A 12,370-nucleotide genomic window follows, 5' to 3' on the forward strand; every position below is an offset into this window, starting at 1 on the left:
GGGCTTCATAAAGTTTTTCAAGATTCTAAAAGGCATTACCCTCTTAGACAGCAATTAAAAAAGACCCTTTCACTCTTAATCATTTTTCTGTGTTCACCCAGTGTCTCAGGCTTGGCTATTTCAATTCCTGGTGGATACACAGGAAGCCATATTTTTGAGGGTCAAACAATGGCCTTAAATATGTCTAGAACTGGCAGAGTTGAAATCTCTTATTTAAGTTACAGGGGCTTCCAGGTATCTAAATACATTCGAGGCAGTAGTTGTGACCTTCTGACTCCAGAAAAGAAGAGCAAGATGGGCACTTTTGAGGCCAATGTGTTCCAAGGTGATGGCAGCTGATTACACCTGAGAGACTGCAAAATACAAGCATGGGTAAGAAAGAGCCTTGTGCAATTTTGAAGGACATATGAGGTAATGACTAAAAGAAGAGCCAAATGACAAGCACTGGGTTTGCAGTTGGAATCCCCATCCCTTTTGATGGTCACAGTGCTGCTTGTGCTTTGACCAAGGGCACATGAATGTGTAGAAGGCCACGGCAGCTTAGGGGGATTTGGAGCATTGGCTTTAAACTGCAGCTCCCAGGGACATGTAAAGCAAATGCCTGCTTCTGCTTTTTCATGTGTGTGGATATTTAGGCTGGTCTGAGAGATCATTAAGAATAATAGGATACAAATAAGGGAATGAGAGCTTAGGCTGAATAATGGAAAAAAAATGTAGCAAATGTTACACTCCTAAACTTGAATTATTTACAGTCGTACTGGGATTCAGCACTGGAAGACAGGGCTCAAGAAAGGATGTAAACAAATTCCAATTTCTGATCCTGACCTGACAATACCTCTGCTGTGTATAATAAAATATTTTTGGCTTTCAACATGTGAAATAAGATAAAATGGGTGTATTTCCTCATCATATGCAAACCTATTAAAATAACCAAAGCATGACTGTAGAGAATGGCAAAATCCTGCTCTGTGTATACTATCTGCTATAAATCCCTTTTTGTCTTTGGTATATTTGAGCAAATCTCCCTACTGCATTTTTGGTGGAATGATGTTGGACATCATCTACAACAATATGCTAAGAGTAGACTCACACAATGATATTAATACCTGATTCTTCAAGCCTTGTCTTTGATGTACTGTGATTCTGAGCTCAAATGTGTATTTTCCTCGTTTTAATTTCTGCCTCTGTTTCCAGACCTTTGTCTCATATCAGATTATGCCTTAAGGTTATGTTACCTTCCCTGTCTAGAGTATGAGTCAGAAACTCAAACAGAGGTTTTAATCATTAGCAGTCAAAGAATGGAAGAGCAGTTTCTAGAGTTGAAATAACTTAGGAAGCATCAGCTCATCATTTAGCACAGTTTGTGTGTGATTCACACTGTGACTGTGGTCCACAGGCTATTTCATCAATCCCCCTACCCATCAAGAGGGTGTGATAATGATGGGCTTTATGATCCTGAATCCTAAAGAATTACAGTATCACAGAATATTTTAGATTGGAAGAGACCTCCAAGATCAACCAGTCCAACCTTTGACCAGCACCATAAGCTAACTACTAAACCATGTCCCTAAGGACCAGGTCCAAGTGCCTTTTAAATGCCTCCAGGAATGGTGACTCCACCACTGTCCTGGGCAGCACATTCCACTGCTTGACAACCTTCTTGGTGAAAAAATGTTTCCTAACACCCAGCACAAAGACAGGAGAATGTCTGGCAAGCTGGAGCCTTAGGGCTAAAACCTGTAAGAAGCAAAGGAGCAGCCCGAGGTACAACCAATCCCTCAGCTTTAATGAGTCGTGTTTGGAGGACATCCTGCCAGTGGCAACTGGTGAAAGGGCTGGGATCCTTCTGCCATATCTCCTGATGGTGCCAGTTCATCTCATCTGCAGTTTTGCATGGGCCCAGAAGGGAGTTGAACATTTCTGAATGTACAGCCTATTCCTACTCAAAAGAAGAAAACACAAAAAACCCAGGTAAACTAAGCCCCATGTCTATGCAGAATATAATGCGGTATTTTACATAGTTTTACTCTATTTACCAGGAGTGGGGGAGAGAGGAAAAGCACTAAAAATTAGAAGCAATTACAGTAGAAAAAGTGTAGGAGGATGAAATGATATGGTATACAACATTATCTATAGTAACTAAGAGTTTGTAATAAAATTATTCAGCAAAAGCTGGTTGTACTGGGCTGTTGTTAAGATACTATTTCAAGTCAGGAGAACCAACAGTCAGTCACTGCTTCAGCCGAAGCTTTCTGGATGGTACCTATTGTACTTAAATTCAAGGTCTCAAATCTCTCTGCAAAAAGGCAAGTGTGGAGGCTCCATTTCCCAAGTCCAAGAATGCCTGCAATTTTATTTGAGATCTCCAGCAGTGATATGGCCCGTGGTAAAGTTTATTGGCAAAGACCAATTCAAGAGGGGTGAAAACAAAGGCTGCCAGGTGCTTTGATAGTCAGTATTACTGGACAAAAGAGCTGTGACAGATTTTGTAGGTAAAAATAAATTATTTGCAGGAGCACTCTGATGCCAACAGGAGCACTACATAGCTTTCCCTCAGTAACACTGGCCCATTGTAGGAAAGTCTAGGTATCTGTACCTAGATTTAACATAAAAATGAATTTTTCCTTTTAAAAGAAGGGCTAAGGCTTGAAAAGACACTTGCTGAATCCCATCAAGTAGGCTCACTAATAACAACAAAGACCAAAGACAGATTTTTTTGCATTAGAGAAAAGACTTTATTATTTCTCTGACTAACACTCTTTGCTTTCTTTGGCATCCTGCTGAAATGTTTTTGATTGCATACAAGTAGGAGATCAGTTGTAATAAGGTGTGTCTTTGTTTCTTATCCCATCCCCGTTTATGGCTTTCAGTTGTTGTCAGGTCTGATAATCTTCTTTATGACTTTTGAACACTGCTTTGATTTTAAAGGGACACTGTCCAATAAAAACAACCCCAAAAGCTTGCAACCTTTTCTTAAGGATATCTTACTGAGAGTTAATTTTTTTTTTTTTTAATAACAAAACCACCAAACCCAAACATGTGAGTTTCACAGAACTAAACCAGTGCTTGAATATTTATAAGAGATCTCTTCCTGATCTTCAGACTGCAGTTCTTCATGCCTGTGCTACTCTGTATTTAGGTTTATCCTTTGTATATTAATTTTGCCAACCACTAAGTTTCAGGTCGTAAAAGTAGATTCCTCCAGGTTTCTTGGTGTTTACTCATTCGTGGCATACATGGAGTTACTTGAGTGGACAAGTGTAGAAGTAAGAGTTAGATTTTAATTGCCTGTTTTCTATTGTATTTTAAAAAAATTCTAAAAACAATTACCTCCACATGTGGTGCTGTTAAGTTCCCTTCCCATGTGTTGTTTTTGGACCTGGAGTATTTTGAAAGAGATCCTTTAAAAAAACAATGGTATTTTTAAAACCTCTTACTGGAATGCGTTTGACTTGAGTTATTCAAAGCAAATGCGGAGGACTAACAGACCTATGAAAATGATCTGTGGTGGGAAAGCAGGGCTGTTTGCTTACATCTCCAGGATGCATTCTGTGCTGTGTGGATGTGTGGGACTTTCTGGGAACCCTATGATAACTGTGTGCATCTACCAGCAGAATTTCGCTCCCCGAGATCCAGAAATGGGTTTGGACACAGTAAAATGTCACAATCTGCTGGCTGTAAATTTCTGGTAGGAGCTAGACCTTTGGTCAGGAGTGTTGAAATGAAGAAGTCTGGTTTCCTCCTCTGTGAGGTCCCTGCTTGAAGGATTTTGCATCTCTTTCTGCACAAGAAGAGCTGCAATAGCTCCTGTGCCAGCAGTCCAGTGAAAGGGTACAGCATGGGTTCCATTCGTGCAGGAAGGCTTGAAAGCACATGTGCCAAAATCTTGGTTGCCATAAATGTAATTTAGTTCTCCTGATTTCAGAAGAATGATCCCACATCTTGTCAGGCAATTAATCAGTCCACAGAGCTTTATATATGAATGGCCTATTGGTTTCATGGACAGTTTAACTACTGGTTTGTTGAGATAAATCTCACTTTGCTAAAGGTTATCAGGTGGAGTTTTTCAGTGTTCTTTTCCCTCTCTGAGTTTCATACAATGGGAAGAGCCCTTAGGTGCTTAGGAATTTTTCTTCTCCTGTTAGTTATCACATAGCATGTGACTACTGTAGGGAGGATGATGAGTCCAAGTAATGAAGCAGAATCCGATGAATTCCTCAAGCAGCACGAAGTCTAACCTCTCCTGTGTGCACATATATTACTCCAAAAATAAAGGCAAGACTGCATTTCCTTTACTATATACCATCAACAGAGTAATTCTGAAAATGCAGTTCTCTTAAAACAGTCACATAATCACCAGAAAAGAACTCTTCCACCAAATTACCAAAGAATGATGGGTCTGAATGGTGGGTCTAAAAGTTCAGCCCCAAGTGTATGAAACATAATGGTTCTAGTTAAAACCCTTTCTGGACCCACTTATAAATTCCAACAGCCATTTGAGGGAGGATGGAAGGAGAAAGGGATGATAAGACCTATGCAAAATCAGTTTTGTTGCTGTTGCTAGTCAAATCTCAAAGAAAACAGGCTAAGAAACAGTGAGCACATGAATACAAGCAATACAAAAATAATGATTTTAACTTCATTGGTGCTTTTATAATGCAGGTAGTGAAACAGCTTCTTGTGAATACTCACAGAGTCTGGAGACTCCTATTTAACATGTGGGAATAAAGAAAAGAGTGAAAAAATTCTGTGTCCTGAGCAGTGCACTTGATGCTTACCCACTGTAGAAAACTATTTGTATAAAACAGTCTGAAAATAATTTGCTGCCTATCAGCATTTCAAACCTAAATGACTGTTAGACTAAAGGCAGTCATCTGAAGCTCTAACTAGTGCTCAATCTGGATGAAACTTCACTTCAGACATACTGAAGAATCCATCTTTGGTTATTCTTATATTGAACTAAGCTTCTTAAATTGATATATACAGTGACAACAAGGTGGATTAGGATTAAAAACACAAACCCAGCTATCCTCTGGTCACTCAAGTCCTATATAAAATCAGCCTATTTTTTTTTTCCAAGAGACTTCCCAGTTCATGATGGCAACACCAACCACGTGGAGATATCTACATTAGTTGACGTATGATCTCCTTTTTCTTCAGTGGTCTTAAGCTCTGATTCAGTCTCTTAGTGAGTTATAGGCTTTTGTGGTCCGGGTATTGATGAAATCTGCCTTCTTGTAGTCAGCCTTTGGAATGAAAGCAACAGAATAATTTATTATCTTCCATGCTGGTTCTGCAAGGGAAGAGGGGGTTCAGCTGCCTATAAACTAGGAATGGAGACATGGTAGGTTGGGGTCTAGGCAGAGTCCTCTACAGTCAACAGAAACAGAACAGGCATCTCCCAGGAGTAACTTCATTCAGCCTAAGATAGGTGAGATGAATCACTGGAGTTGCTTAACTTTCTCCAATGGCTGATGGGGAACCTATTCTTCCAGCTCAGCTCTTCAGATTTTTAAGTCCTATGTGACTAATGTCAGCTGAGATTAACCCTATCTGAACAAAGAGTTGTACTCTTCGACAATGTCAAAAATTACTCAGGATTTTACCAGTTTTGTTTGATAAGTAATTTCTGTTGCTCATTAAACTGGCTTTTCAAAAATGTCAGGCCTCAGGTAGCCTGTAATTTTCAGTGCTGAACCTGACATCTCAAGGGGGACAGGAACAGCACGGAATCAGCATTTTTAGAAACCCAGATCTGACAAATGTGTCTTATAGGCACACTCAAAGTACCAGTGACCAGAAAATTCATTTCATCAGGGATATTACTGTACAGTAAAGTCAGGAATGTAGTATTAAAAAAAAAAATCAAAACCAAAAAACAAAACCCAGAGAAAACCAAATCCAATTAGATACAACATATGTGTTTCCTGAAATGCAGATTTCTGGTTTGTGAGTCAGTATACTAATGAGAGTGATGCAAGTCTTGTAAAGGATACTACCCTAAGTGAGTTTTTCTGAGCAAATTTAACCAGAAAATGTACAAGAATCAAGCTGACTAAGAAATGCTAAAGGCTAGAGCTTGAAAAATGGATTAGGTTTACATTATGGGGAATTCTGGGTGACAGAAATTCTGAATGGCAAGAAAACAAGGAATGAGCATGGTTTAAAATGCAGTTTGAGGGTACGTAGGTTGAAGTCAACACAGCTGTATGTCGAAAAAGCAGTCACAGAGTTTCAAAGGAAAGAAGCAAACTGGTTTGCTGGTTGATTCATGCTGGTTATTTTATTTGACTGTGGCAGTAAATGTTTGCCAACACCTTTCCCAGGCCCTACCTTTTTGTCTGGGTATAACCAACACCTGGGCTCACAGACCATACAAACAACAAGGTAGAACAAAACTGCTCTGGTTTTAAAGCAGGAGGTTGTCTTGCCCTGCCCTGTTTTTTATTGGCACCTTAGACTGTGACAAGTCGACTCATTCGGTGGAAAGACACCTATTGTGCATCATTTGTCAACACCTGAGATTTCTGGCAGGCAGCAGCAATTTTTTTTCATAAACTGCCAGTGGATTTAAAAGCACAGAGGGAGAGAATAGGAACAGAGATGAGCAAAAAATTAAGAGCATGCATTACTTGTTCAGGACTACCCACAAGTAATAGAAACACCACATTCACAGACTACTTGAAATCCTATCACAAGTTGTTTCCTCACAGTGCAGAAGGACCAAGAGGACATATGAGAGGGTTGTAGGTGCAAAAGGACAGGCTGAATGTTTCTGCTCTATCCCAGATCTTACCTTTTTGTAGACACTGTGGAGGTCGGTATGTGACCACAAGGAGTAGAGGAGGACTGAAGCAGCCCGACTAGCCTTGCTGAACATACTACTGCAAATTTGTGAAAAGAATGATAAAACATGTTTAAATTCCCACTTCCTAATCACGGTGCATGTGTAGGCTTCAGAAAATAAAACTTTGTATCATTTGTTGTGTTTATGTTTCACCCTAAATACTGGTTTATTGCTCTTCAGGTATTCTAGCACATTTCATACTGTCCTGACTCCTGAAACAAATGAAATGTTCCTGCCTGCTTCCTTCATTCTTTAAAATTAGGGAGAAATTAAACATTTTATAGCCTTGATCTTAGAGCACCTATCTTAGTGTCCATATTCAGCTGAAGACAATATAACATTCAACTTAACAAGCATTCAAGAAGATCTTTCCAGCAGGTAAAATCTCTGGTTAATTAGACAAGATTTAAACTATCCAGAACCTCATAAGGCCTCCTTTACAAAGATGGATTTCCTCTTTCATTTTGTAAAAAGAAAGGAAGGCAAATAGAGTAATTATTCATATTCACAAAGTGTTAATTATTCTCTTTTGAGTAAACACAGGTTGCTTGTGATTACATATTAAATAACGATTAAAGGAAAGTGCACATCTATTATCTAAAATTCTCCTTTATAAATATTTTTGAGTACAGTTCTATCAGCTCTATAGATTGTATCTCTGCACTTTCCTGCTAAAGAATATCAGAGATGTGTTACAAAAGAACAGGAAATATAGAAGCATTTTCAGACAGATAAGATATGATGGTCAGCCACTATATGTATGAGAATAAAGATAATATTGTGTACTTCTGAGGAGTTATTAAAAATGTGGGAATGTAACAAATTTAGCTGTGGATGGAACTGCTGCTGCAAGAGATTTCTCTGTATTTCCCAACATGTTCAGTTCAATTCATATGACAATCACTTGTTTAAGCTGTCCTGTACCTTGGGATGCAGTTTATCCCCATCCACCATTGCCCCCCGCCAAGTGACAGAGTTTGCAGTTTCTTTTTTTCCCCAAGGAAAGAAGGGAAAGGGGAAGGCTTCTCAGCCATCTTACCTGTCATTCATGCTGATGGTAATAATCTTTGGGAGGCCATTGGCACTCAGGAGAAGCCGTGCATTGTGTGAACTGCTCTGAGTCAAATTGTATAAGGTGTAGCAGATGGATGCTGTGGTTTCACAGACAATATCAGAGCCTGGGACAGACTCAGGAAGTACCAAGACCAAATCAGGCAAAACTTCTCTAGCTACAGGTTGGAAGAGAGACAAGCAATTCCATTACTAACAGGTGCAGATTTATCTAGGGGTCCCATGAGACTTTTTTCCTCTCATTATCACCTACTAGGGTGCTCTGTGCTCCCACAGCAAGTCATGCTTCCACAAAGTCCCACAATTTAGGTTAAGCTGTGTCCACACTGAATCATAGAATCATTATGGTTGGAAAAACAACCTCTAAAATCATCAAGCCTAACAGTCAATCCAATATCACTGGCCAAATAAACCATGTCCGCAAGTGTTACGTCCATATTTTTTTTTAACACCTCCAGGGGTGGTGACTCCATCACATCCCAGGGTACCTTGTTCCAATGTCCGACCACTCTTTCCAAAAATAAATTTTCCCTACTATCCAACCTGAACCTACCTGGTGAAATATGAGTCCATTTCTTTTATTCCAGTCACCAGTTAAGTGGGAGACCTACTTCAACCCCAATACAACCTTCTACTACATAGCTGCAGAGAGCAATAAGGTCTCCCCCTCATCCTCCTCTTGGATGCGTGATAAAGTTCATGTTTATTGAGATCAAACTACATCCAATTTAGAACAGGACCTTGAAAACTGAATAAATCACCTGCTGTTCTAATTATCACTCAAAAGCATTAAGCCAGACATGATAGTCCATTTTTAATTCCATTGGAAAGTGATTTTCAGAAAGCACGTTTGGAGTATCTTGAAAATGTCAGTTCAGAACAAATGTTATTTTCTTCAAGTAAAAGAGGAATTTTCCAGCTGTTTTTCAATCATTTTACTTTTATAGATATTTTCTATTATATTTATCTCTATTTGGTATCAAGGGGTCATTTTGCTTGATAAGTATAAACACTTTCATATAGGAAACAGTATGTCTTTCCAAATGTTTTCCTTTGGCTAAAATTACTTGAAGACTTTGACCTGAATTAATACATGTTTTCAGTCAATCAAAAAGAGTATCTTCTCGTGGACAAAAGGCTCATCTGAAATTCCCCCAGTTCTCTACCATGGTAAAATAAGAAAATTACTCTGAGTGTGGAAGACAAAGCACCATTCTCCAAAGTTTCATGCTTTTCTGTCTCTCCCACACTCTTTCATTAGTTTTTTTCCTGCTTAAATCACAATTTCTCTTCAGCTTAATTCCTACTCTTTCTGAGGGATTCACCACTTGTAATTTTTATCACCATATGGATTATCCCATTGAAATCACCCTAACAACATGTTCTAATAATTTAATTAAAAAGGAATGTTCTCTAAGAATTAAACAGTGCCCAGGAGACTATTCTGTAGAATTCTGGAGATTAATAAATCCTATGAACCAGCTGTATGCTGGAAATTTCCCCTCCATCTTTGGTGGGAACACAGAAAATGACAACAAATTATGTAAATTAATTTTATTCCATCAGAAGGAAAAGATTTCAAATATATTTTAAAGTAAAATTAGTATATTCAAGATAGAAATGGCTTCTGATATGAAAAATAATTATAACATTTTAGAAATAAGGTCCTCTAAAAATTTTATAGCATATTCCAACTCCATTCTCAAAAAATTTAAGCAGGAATACTGTGTGAGATGCAAGCTTACAGAGCTTTGTGTCTAAAAGAAGACAATAGCATCTTTGTTAAAAGAATTAGATATGCTCTGTGGTTTCTTGCAAAAAATTACCTAGCTGTGGCAGCACAGAACTTGGCACTCACCTTCCTTTACTCTGTTTTAAGCTGAACACAAACTCCCTCTACAAATCTGTGTAGATTTTACTTCCATTATGTATTTTTTGAAAGTAACATCAATAGAAGTATCCAATGAGCAATACAAAATGTAAAGAAAACTTGAGGTTAGAGTCTTTCTTAGGCAAAACTCTTTTATTTTCAACCCTGTATAACGGCTGCAAGTATCTGACCTAAAAATCCTGCTACACTCGCATATCAGGTTTTTTGCATGTTTATTTTAAAGAAAGAAACTCTAAGACTAAAGGAACAGAGAAAAAAAACCCAAGAGGCAGTGCTAGGCTTTTGCTCACCTATATCACTTTGCAGAGAGGTGTTGCGAGACAAATAGCTAAGCAGGTTTTTTGCACATTTGTTTTAAAGAAGGAAACTTTAAGACTAAAGGAGCAGAGAAAAAAAGCCCAAGAGGCAGTGCTAGGCTTTACTCACCTATATCACTTTGCAGAGAGGTGTTACGAGACAAATTCCTAAGCAGTGAGACTGCTGTCTTCTTTACTGTCAGGTGGCTCACATGCAGCATAGTTCGAATAATTGGAAGGCCATTTGCCTTCTGAACAACAGTCTGGGCCACCGCAAACGGCATCTGTTGGACAACATGTGGCAATAGTGTCATCAACATGGATCAATGGCCTCATAAAAAAAAAGCAACAGGCTTTTAAGCATGTTTAAAATAGCTTAAATCCAGTGGTACGTATCAGCTACAACTGAAAAGGAAGGTGATGCAAAAGGAAGTTTTGGGCCCTCTTTCTCCCATATGCTCTTTGGCCAGTTCCCAGACGGAGGTTATTAATTTCTTTACCATAAGAGTGATCTGTGGTTGTGTCAGAGCCTTTCTTTCCCCACAGGGCTGGTTATATTCCACAAGATCACTTTTTGGTGCTTTTAGCATCTACTCATACCTCAGCGTGCAATGAATTAGCAAATTTCACACTTGGAAGTGTACACAGAGTGTGAAGAACCAGTCCCCTTATTTGCCAAGCAAGAAACAGCTGCGCTGCTGGTGATGATTTTCCCTTTGATGTTCTTCAATTTCTTCAATCATGTCTGTGAGCCAGTGACCCTTCACTTGTTATTTTAGCTCAATGAAGTGGGCACATTGCAGTTCAATCCTACAATCTATGCATTCACGCTAAGAACTAAACTAAAAGAAAAAGAAAAAAAGCAGACTTACTGGTCCAGTGCCAGCTGTGAGATTCTGAAGAGCTCCCAGGGATGCTTCCTGGGTATAGTTTCTGGTACTCTTTGCTATTAAGGAGATATATATCCTAATCAGTGTGGAATGCCACAGTGATTCAACCCCTCTGGGACTGCTCTTTTCCTCAGGTAGAGGGATGTCCTGCTGTTTCTAAACATATAAACAGATCAAGCCTTTAAAACCATGACCTTACATGACTTAATGCATCACAAGCAACACTAATAATTTTGTAACTATGACCAAAATACTTGAAGGTTGAACTCAAATGCCAACATGTAAAATTTCAATATCTAATGATACTGACCACTCCAGCCAAAAAGAGGAGACAAGTATGGGGAAAGCTGCTTCTCATCGTTCAGCAACTGACACTAGGGGCCTAGGTCAATTAGAAACAGAAAGGGCCATCTAGAGTTGTCCTATGAATAGAACTGGAGAAGGCAGAATGCACTCTAGCAAAGCAAATAGATGGGGAAGGGTCATCGTTCCTTTTCTTTCACTTTTGCCCTCCCTTAATACCTGTTCTCCCTCCAACAATTCTCAGTTACCAGAATCTTTGTGATCTGTATCACATGGCATCAAAAGAAGAGGTCCTGAGATAGTCCAAAGGCCAGCAGGTCATGGAAGTGTCAAGCCACTTTGTGTTAGTTTCACTAGTGAAATCACCACAACCCCAGCTCATTGGTAAGGCACTTGCACAATTGCTGCACGTGATACAGATCCCACTTAGATCCACCAGAGGAGCTGAAACTGAGTGGCAGGATTCTTCAGCTAATGAACCAGGGAATTCCCAAGTCGTTGTCAGCAGCAGCAGATGAACAAGATAACATGTAGGCTACCAATAAATTTGTGTTTTGGTGGTGTCACACTACCATACACATCAATATCAGATTGTTAAGTAGATTACAGGTTTATTCTCCAGAAGTTGCTACAGCCAATTAACAAAACAAGATGTAGCTAAACATGTGTTTTACCTCTTTTACTTTTCTGCTCCGTGTTCCAAAACAGCCTGGTGTTTTTTCACTGCTAGAAATATTTCTTCTTTGCATGTATATGCTCTGGGCATAGCTCTCAGGGAGCTCTGTCTCTAGCTGGTAGGAAAGATTGTGAAGAATGCACACACAGTTCTCAGTAGCCTAAAATAACAAAAGAACAGAAATCATGAAAGCTTTGGCAATTATTGAAGAGACATGTACAGGCATATGAAGAACTTTCATTTTTGGATCTTCAACAACTAACTGCAGAACTTCTAACAGATCATAGAAGAGCCAGTCTTCATGCCAATGATTCACAAGACTGCATTTAAACTGATAAATTAAACATGCTCTGGGATGTTCCTGAGCACTGAGGGCAGCTGGCACACAGGGTCTGC

The 12,370-nt window shown here is 39.1% G+C and overlaps 1 protein-coding gene across 1 annotated transcript in view; it reads right to left on the reverse strand.

Moving 5' to 3' along the window:
- Positions 1–2,711: 2,711 nt before the first annotated feature.
- PKP2 (plakophilin 2) overlaps positions 2,712–12,370 on the reverse strand; it is a 46,244-nt gene continuing 36,585 nt past the window's right edge. The window contains exons 8-13 of the mRNA XM_071726904.1: positions 11,973–12,134; positions 10,978–11,151; positions 10,236–10,389; positions 7,887–8,076; positions 6,797–6,884; positions 2,712–5,246 (exon numbers count right to left, since the gene is read on the reverse strand). Of these exons, the coding sequence (XP_071583005.1) occupies positions 5,178–5,246; positions 6,797–6,884; positions 7,887–8,076; positions 10,236–10,389; positions 10,978–11,151; positions 11,973–12,134 (837 nt within the window). The 3' untranslated portion in view covers positions 2,712–5,177. The remainder of the gene's footprint in view (positions 5,247–6,796; positions 6,885–7,886; positions 8,077–10,235; positions 10,390–10,977; positions 11,152–11,972; positions 12,135–12,370) is intronic.

The sequence above is a fragment of the Heliangelus exortis genome, chromosome 1 (genome assembly GCF_036169615.1).
Source record: "Heliangelus exortis chromosome 1, bHelExo1.hap1, whole genome shotgun sequence".
Taxonomy (NCBI): Eukaryota; Metazoa; Chordata; class Aves; order Apodiformes; family Trochilidae; genus Heliangelus; species Heliangelus exortis.